Source organism: Coffea arabica, chromosome 7c (assembly GCF_036785885.1).
Source record: "Coffea arabica cultivar ET-39 chromosome 7c, Coffea Arabica ET-39 HiFi, whole genome shotgun sequence".
NCBI classification, from domain to species: Eukaryota; Viridiplantae; Streptophyta; class Magnoliopsida; order Gentianales; family Rubiaceae; genus Coffea; species Coffea arabica.
Genome location: NC_092322.1, coordinates 34986604 through 34995735, shown reverse-complemented (window position 1 = coordinate 34995735; position 9132 = coordinate 34986604). Strand labels below are relative to the sequence as shown.

At 35.6% G+C, this 9132-nt stretch overlaps 1 protein-coding gene across 2 annotated transcripts; it reads left to right on the top strand.

The window, feature by feature from the left end:
• The first annotated feature begins 4560 nt into the window (after positions 1-4560).
• Positions 4561-8875, top strand: LOC113698481 (O-acetylstemmadenine oxidase). 2 transcript variants are annotated; one of them, XM_027218310.2, is made up of 2 exons: positions 4561-4976; positions 7064-8875. In XM_027218310.2, the coding sequence occupies exon 2, from the start codon at positions 7116-7118 to the stop codon at positions 8823-8825; it is 1710 nt and encodes a 569-aa protein (XP_027074111.2). In that variant the 5' UTR covers positions 4561-4976; positions 7064-7115; the 3' UTR covers positions 8826-8875. The 2 variants fall into 2 exon arrangements, with proteins under 2 accessions (XP_027074111.2, XP_027074112.2); XM_027218311.2 differs by having other exon boundaries at positions 7026-8875.
• The last annotated feature ends 257 nt before the right edge of the window (positions 8876-9132 follow it).

Genomic DNA, 9132 nt, shown 5'->3' with positions numbered 1-9132 from the left:
GGAAATTTTGCGAGTCCTCACATAAGTCGAGTTTTAATTCCTCAAACCTCTAATTAATTTTTCTTAATCTACTATTGATCATTCTTACTTCTCCAAAATTAATACACTCTCGATTCAAATATAGTCTCGAAAAACGTGTACTCGTTGTTCCCAACTAAATGAGTTTTCGAAAAGTAAATTTTCTAACAAAACGCTTTAAAAACATAAGAGAGACATTTTTTCATATAAATGGATTTTAAGTAGTCAAATTAAATAATTCGGAGAAAAAGAGTGAATAACTATTTAAATAAACCAATAATATTTGACAAAAATAAGAAATTTTCGAATCGTCACATTCTCCCTTCCTTAAAAGAATTTCGTTCTCGAAATTCACACTTAAGATAATATCATACCCTTTAATATTCACGCTTATCAACATTTTCGAACTCAATTTGCCCAAAACCATCTACTGGCATTCGATTTTCAAAATTAACAATTGTAGAAATGACTTGGTTTCTTTTGTCCCAAACAACCAATCAAATTTTTGTCCAAATCAAGTCAATCATAATATGCGATATAAAATCGAGGGTTTTAATGTATTTAGGATATGTATGTGGCAAAATACAATTCACAATTTCAAAATTAGAGTTAAAAGATACAAACTTTCTTTCATGATCCGAAACTAAATTTTCTTAGTAAGAAACTTCAAATAATGTGTTTTGCAACCATCATCAATACATATTGCAAATTTCTCAAATTCGTTTAAGAAGATTAATCATGCAACTCAATGCATGGCATTAAAACACATTTATAATAAAATAACACATACATGGAGGATATTTCAAAAATTCTCTCAAAGTTTCGAGTTAAGAGTTGCGTTTGAGTAAGCGTATATTCTAGAAAATACTTTTAAGAAATATGAGTAAACATGCAAGTTCATATATGCATAAACTTCGATCCAATACTTTTATCACTCTTCACCTCTAATTCGAGAGTTAATTCTAATGTTGCATAAATCTCAGTCATTTTACTCTCCAATTCACAACAAATTTTTATTCTTAGTCCTAAAAAAAGATTCGAACTTAAGCTCTGCCTCATTTTCGATTCTCATGCGGGTTCAAGATGTATATACAAGTTACAAATACATTTAGAATTAAAGCATGATTGTTTGACTATATCAAAGGTCATAGTACAAGTCAAGAGATCACAAACAAGTCAAGTATATCAAATATAGGACATAGACAACTAAGCGCCACAAAAACAAAAGTACATGCAGGCAAATTACAAAAGACCTCACGGCGTGCACCATCCTTACTATCAGAGGCAGGATCATAAGGAGAAAAATCATAAACTTAGTTAGGGTAAAACTAGAAGAATCCACAATACCAAGCTACATCGTTAAAATAATTATAAATTTCAAATTCCATCCAAAATTCTAAGCCACTTTCTAAATTCTTAGTCTAGAACTTCCAACGAATACGAGCTTCCTTACTAAATTCAAGATGAAAATCCTTATATAAGATAGGGTAATGAGTCAACCCAAAAGAAATGCAAAAGTGTTTCATTTCAAGCTCAACTACATTCCACTTCTCTCTGATCAATATTGTCCCACACTCGGTTAAAATATTTTTCATCGGATGTCTCAATTCTTTTACTACACGAACTAGACGTCCGTTGACCTCTTGCACTTGTTCTCGCAAAACATTAGTCCGTTCTTATTTCCCATAATGGAGATCTTAAGTCCAATACAAGAATCCACCGTGCTCTGACCTTTGCCATCAGAACTTATCTCAAAAGCCACTTATGATTTCTATTCACATTATAATACATGGGACTATATCCCTTTCGAAGTCAGAAGTATTTCCTCAGGAAAAGTATTTAGTACTCAAGTACAAGAATCCAAAACTAAGAGAATTTGCAACTCAGGCCGTACGTTCCCAAGTGCAAATCAATAAAGTTTAAAATTTCTACCTGACGTACATATCTATCTACCTAAAGTAGCATGATAACAATTTTACGCTTACCACTTTCGTAGTTCACAACTTACGCACAAGAAGAGCACTTAGCCCTTTATAGACATTCACATAATTGGGACCATATCACCACTTGGCCAAAGCTCACTCCACGCAGAGACCACACGAAGCTGCTTTGATTTTTATCCCCCACAAGTAGTTGCTTAACTTTCAAATCAGTCCCACAGTCTGGCATCCTAAACTTTTAGCCTAGGATACACTATAAAGATCTGAAACCTAAGCTCTGATACCAACTGTGACGCCCCCACTTCTCCCAAGGGCGAATCCAAGGGTATCCGCGGAATGCCGTCTAACTCTCGTCAGGACTCGAGACAATTTCAATTCAAACTTAAAGTCTAATACTAACAATGAAAATCGGAATAAAAGTATGAAATCATTTCCATACGTAAATATTCAATCTTACATCACAATTTCAAACTTACAATTACTTTTTCCAAAATATACAACTTTCAAAAGTTGTTTAAACAAATACATTCAAAACTCTAATCAAATGAACCACCAAGTAAATTTCTCTATAAATCCTCTCATATCCGCTCCAGTTAAGGAAAATAAATCTAACGGGATAAGCGGATGCTCGTGAGGCCAAGAAAATATGCAAAACAAGTAATTCAATAGCAATAGCACTTGTACAATAGTGAAAACTATAACGTTCAAGAAATTCACAATTTATAATAAACACACTTGAGTAGGAGGCAGAAGCTCACAAAAGCTAATTTTCAATTACTTTGCCCAAGTTCAAATCAATACCTTCTTGTAACGACACCCCGTCACCTGGGTAGATAATTAAATCGTAGCACTTCACGTATTCAATTTATGTTTCTGAGACGACTCGAGAGGTACCTTCCACCTGAATCCCTTGTCGAAATCACCCCTTTTGTAGAATTTTTTTAAAATTCATCACAAATTTGAAAATTTCTCACCTCCCTCTGCTCTCTCTAGTTTTCTTAGTTTCCTCAGCCGCGGTTCATTCTATTCTCTCAACCCTCAGCCGTCACTCCCCCCTTTTCATTCCAGCCGTCACTTACATTTTCTTAGCTCCTCAAACTCCAGCCGCCAACCCTTTCTAATCTCTCCGTTGTTACCCTTTTTCCTCTCGAAGCCTTTCTACCTAACCCAGCCGCCAACCCCTTGCTTTCCCTAGCCGTCCAAACTCTCCCTTTTTTCTTTTGATCAACGAAACCCTTTCCCCCGCAGCTTTCTCTTGCTTTCTTTTCTTTCCGCCGAGCTCCTAAGCTCTCTCCCCTTTCTTTCAATCCCGTTTGGTTTCTTTTTTTCCTCCTTGCTCTATCCGCCGCACCCTCCTCTGTTTCTTTCTTTTCTCTGTTTCTTTTTCCTCTTCTTGCCCTCAGACCGAAGCTCCTCTCTCCTTAGCCTCTTCAGATTTTCCAAGCCCTTTTTTCTTCTAACTCCCTCGGTCTCCCCGACGAAGCCCCACCACCAGCTCTCGTAGCCTTTTTTAAACCCCAGACGCATAACCTTTTTTTTCCTTGTTCCAGTTTTCCCTTGCTCCTCCCTCTGGTTTTTTCTTAGCCGCCCTTAGACGCCACCTTTCCTTTTTCCTTTATTTTCTTTCCTTCCAAAAATTCTCAAACCTCCCCAAGTGTCTCTAACACCTTACCCCTTAGGTGCTTAGTTGTCCAAAATCCAAAAGAGACACTTGTCCAAATGCATGCCTCCCACTTGTCATTTTCACTCTTTTTTTCCTTTTTCTGTTTTTCCTTTTTTCTTTTGTTTATCTGAAATTTAGCATGAAGACAAAATAAAATAAAAAAAAAATAAACCAAAAAAAATAAAATAAAATAAAAATCCTAGAATTGAAACAAATAAACCTATTAAATTAATTAAACAAATAAAGTTAAAAAAAATCAAAAATTTGATGTCTACAAGTGGCTGGCGACTGGTGACGTGGTGGGTTGGGTGAGGGAGGAAAAAAGAAGAAAAGTTGAAGGGAAATTTTTTGTGTAATAGATTTGAAGTGTGTAGGTTAAAAAGTTTGATAAGTTTTTTGGGATTCTTGTAGCAAAAGTTGTTAAAAAACTAATATCATACAATACAAACTTAGTAAAAAACTTGAGGTTCCAAACAGGGCCTTAGTTGTAGAATTAGATTGTGAAATCATCCTTGCTATGTTGTTCGATACTAACTCATTATTTCATGATCTAAACCCCCATTTTGCATGATTGCATGACACTGATAGGCTCGTTCCAGCAAATTAAAGTCCAGTACATCTATAAGGAAGCAAACTGAGGAGCTAATTTTCTTGCAAAGAAGGGTGGAAATCTTTTGTCAACCTTTTCACTCTATCATAACTGTCCTCCTCAGTTAGGAACTATTTTGTGTGATGATTTAAGAGGCAGTTCCCCAAACAAATATGTGATGTACGGCTTTAAAATTTTATTTATGCAATCTTTTATTACTAAAAAAAAATAGAATTTGGCGTACACCCGCCAAATACACAAATGTAGTGTGTTACTAGTAACATCGAGGGTAATTTGATAATTTGCATTTCTCTTTTTCCTTTTCCTTTTTTAGTCTCTTCATTTTTTCCCTGTTTCCCTTGTTTCATTTTTTTTTCTTTTTTTATCTCTTTATACTATTTTTTATTATTCCTTGTACACTCCCTGAATAGGGGTCGCTTGAAGCAACCACTCCCCGCCACCGCCCTAAGTCACCGTTCATCCCACCTCGACTCTCCACTACCCTCCAAACCCCACCACCACTCCATCTCCACCACCACTCCATCTCCATGGCAGCAGCGTTATTGGAAAAAAAAATTTCAAACTTGGGGTTCCTCTCTACAGGAGCTTTCTCCACGGAGTTGTTTTCAAAATCTTACTGAACAACCCTCAACCCATTCCATTTTAGTGCCTTTCATTATTGATTACTGTCACTAACTTGTGTTAAGGCCGGACAGAAATTGGATCCAAAGGAACCGGGATGGAGTTCGGATATAAACTAAGACTGGTATTGTGTTTTGCTTTTGATTAATTGAAATCTGTTGCTTTTTGTGTGCAATCAGTACTCTATATCGATTTTCCTGATCCAAAGGATGATTGTTATTCATCATTTTGTTGGTTTTTCTTGCATTTGGATTGAATGTAATGATTAAGCTCATCATTGTTCGTGCCTATTTCGCTATTTTTTAACTCATCTTTGGTCAAATCTGATGTGAAAATCTTGATCTATGTGAAAATTGGTGCTGATGGTGTAAATTTTTTTTTTTTTTTTTGGTTGAATTGAGACACTGGCGGTGAAATCGGCTGGTGGGCGGCTTTTGCCCCAACCACTACTACGGAAGGGTTTTTGAACATCATGGTTGGAGAAGATGATAAACTTTTAGATTTTTCAAATGAGCCCTTGAATTTTAATTTTGTCTTAAATGAAGCAAGAAAGGTTTGAAATCTTAATTAAATCCTAAACTAACTTTTAGAATAATTTGAAAACAGGGTTAATATAGAAATTTTACATTTTTTTCCAGTCAAATCACATGGCTTCTGCCCATTTTTTCAACTTAGTCCAAACTATAATGAAATTTTTAAACAATGATGGAGTTTGATGACCATACCCCAAACCACATGGGGATTATGTGTGTTTTACCCTAAATATAATGATTATTCACAGCTGCACCAGCCCTTAATCGTCAGAAACAAAATATTGATTCTACCTATCATTAATGGATAATTTCATAAACTTCTCTTAAACTTTCTGACAATTTCAGTTGGCTCCTCTATGGTTTTTGAATATCAATGTAGCAAAATCAATCCATATACCTTAAAAAAGTCATATGAAAGGTTGAAGAGTATTTTCTTTCCCAAATTACCTTGCATACCGATATAATAAACTTAGAACAGGACTAGAAAAATGCAACAAAAAGGATTTAACTTGATCTTATAAAATGTTATAGGGTAAAATTGTGAGGTAAATCATAATAAAGCCATCCAGAGAAGTACAAACCTAAAAATTTCATGTTTAGAAATACTTAAGAAAAATAACAAATTATACTCGCCAAATTAAGATTTTCATTTTTAGATGTTCCTAGCTGTGATTATGTGGCATACTTCATTACTGCTAATGGGTGATATGTCACTTCATTTTCTTTTACAATTTATAGCCATTTTTTAAAGATGAATTTGCAATTTCAAGTTCTTTTGACCCTAAGGATTCTCAAAAGTCAAAGTTTAGATATTAATTCTCACAATGTTTTGTTAAAACATTTATGACTCTTTCTAACCTGTCACAAATAATTTTTTTTTAGATAAACATCATTCACTTTGAAATGAATTTTGAACTTATTTTAGTTAATTTTGTTCTATCCTTATTTATAAGCCATGAAGGGTGATAAAAATACTTTATAGCATTTTATATGGATTTTTTATGCACTTGGGCTGACACTGTTACATTAAAACTCAAAATTGAGGAAATAAGTGTAATATTTAAAATTCAGGGGAGTCAAGTAAAATAGTCTGAAACCTCTTCGAAGGTTTTCTGAAATTATCGCTATTATAAACGCTAAACCTTGACTGAATAACATGCTATACACTCTGTCTCGGCAGCATCTGTTTGACTAAAGTATTTTGACTCTTTTACAGTACCTTATAACTGTTTATATTCTATTTTTGATAAGTTTACCATTAAAATTAATCGTCACACAAACCATATTGTGAAGTGATTCGAGTATGAAATTATGATTAAAAAATTTTCAGATATTTGCTTTTTTTTATTTTTTAAGTTCTTAGGCTTGAGCAAAAGGATATTGTAGCATAGTTCATATTTATATGAGGGAAAACCATAAACTGTTCTGCTTGCTTCATTCGATAAATTGGAACGATCAAGTGAAGACTGTAGCACAGTTGCTAAACACATATACTTCTTCGTTGTCCTAAGTAGTTAATTTTCAGTTTGACAAAATATCTTGCAACGATTACATCGTAATAAATAATCAGTTTAACAATTTTTTTTTTTTTTTGCAATCATAACCAATTTAATATTGATAATGAGATTAATACCGCGCAGCAGGCTGCGACTACCTAACTGCAACTATTATTTGGCAGAGGCAGATAGCAACATTGCCTTCAATGGTTGAGGCCAGTCTGAAAACTACTCATGGACTGTGGATGGCAAACGCAGTCCAAGAAATCCATAGATATGTTGACAGAAATCTCTAAGACTTTGTTAGTGATTTCCATTCTTTTTCATCTGATTTTAAGTTCATGTTCAAGTTTGATTCCTCAAAGTTTCATCCATTGCCTTTCTCACAAGGTATCTCCTTCAAATGTTTCCATTCTCAATGTCATGTATGTTCCCAAGAATTCTTCCTATAAGTCTATATTGGATTCTACCATTCATAATCGTAGGTTCTTGACACCTACTACCCCAAAACCGCTGGCCATAATCACTCCTCTAGATTATTCTCATGTTCAAACCACCGTAAAGTGTTGCAAACAAAGTGCATTGCAGATCAGAATCCGAAGTGGTGGGCATGACTACGAAGGCACGTCATACAGATCTGAAGTTCCATTTGTTGTGCTCGACCTCAAAAGCCTGAGGTCTGTTAGCATTGACATTGAAGCAAACACTGCTTGGGTTGAGTCTGGTGCAACCATAGGCGAATTGTATTACTGGATTGCAGAGAAAAGTCGTATTCATGGCTTTCCAGCAGGCCTTTGTCCAACTGTTGGTATTGGAGGACACTTTAGTGGTGGCGGAGTAGGTAATTTGATCAGAAAGTATGGGCTAGCTGCTGATAATGTCATTGATGCACGAATAGTTGATATTAATGGTAGAGTTCTAGACAGGAAATCGATGGGAACTGATCTTTTTTGGGCCATAAGAGGAGGTGGCGGAGCAAGTTTTGGAGTTATAGTTGCTTGGAAAATCAAGCTTGTCCATGTTCCACCTATAGTTACCGTTTTCAAATTAACTAAGACCTTGGAAGAAGGAGCCATAAGTCTAATTTACAAATGGCAATTTGAAGCACACAAGCTAAGTGAAGATTTACTCTTTAGAATCACAATATCACCAAGCATTGGGAGGGAAGGAATTGAAGCAACATTCAGTTCATTGTTCCTCGGTAGAGCTGATCAGCTCCTGAAAATGATGGAGGAGAGCTTCCCCAAAATTCGCCTGAGAAAAGAAGATTGCATTGAGATGAGTTGGATTGAATCTGTTCTCCATTTCGCGGAGTATCAAAGTGGGGAAACTGCAGACGCCCTAAAAAACAGAATAGGCCCGCGACGTCTTAGTTACTTCAAAGGCAAGTCAGACTTGGTTTACAAGCCTATACCTTATGAGGCATTAGAAGAGCTCTGGAAAAGGTGTTCGGATGCAAATTCTCCTTTTATCCACCTAGAATTGCAGCCTTATGGTGGAAGAATGAGCGAGATACCAGTATCAGAAACTCCATATCCGCATAGGAAAGATGTGATATTTGAAATCCTCTACATGGTGTTATGGATGAACGATGAGAATGGTGAATCTTCAGAAAGGAACATCAATTGGATAAGAGCATTATATGGGTTCATGACTCCTTATGTGTCTAAAGGGCCAAGAGGTGCTATTTGGAATGGTAGAGATCTTGATTTAGGTGTAAATGGTGTTTCTGGCACTGTTACTTTTTCAAAAGCTAAGGCATGGGGATCAAGGTATTTCAAAGATAATTTTAAGAGGTTGGCAGTCATTAAAGGTGAAGTCGATCCAAATAATTTTTTCTACCATGAGCAAAGCATTCCACCTCTGGTTTTCCATGCACAACGAAAGTGTGGAATACCAAATATGAAGTTTCTGGATAAATGTTCCTTGTGGAATGACTCATGACATGTTCAAGTTTTGTAATATTGTAAAGTCCCTAGTTCGGGCCCCCCCCCCCCCCCCCCCGGGGAGCCCCATCCCAAACAAAGTGCAATGTGATTTGTAATTGTCCCCAAACATGTTTGATTCATTGTCCCCAAAGCACTTTTGATTTATTTTAGCCTTTCATTTTGACAATCACTGTTTTCCTAAATGGCCCTCTATTATAAGCAGAAAAATCAGCATGTTGGTGGCTATAAATTTGTTTGTTGAAAATTGTGGGCAATGTCCCTTCATTTTTTTTTAATCAAATGGCAAAATTTAGTCTAATTTA

Bases quoted from the DNA above. Each gene is read 5' to 3' on its own strand.
- LOC113698481 (XM_027218310.2), top strand. From the start codon at position 7,116: ATGGACTGTGGATGGCAAACGCAGTCCAAGAAATCCATAGATATGTTG.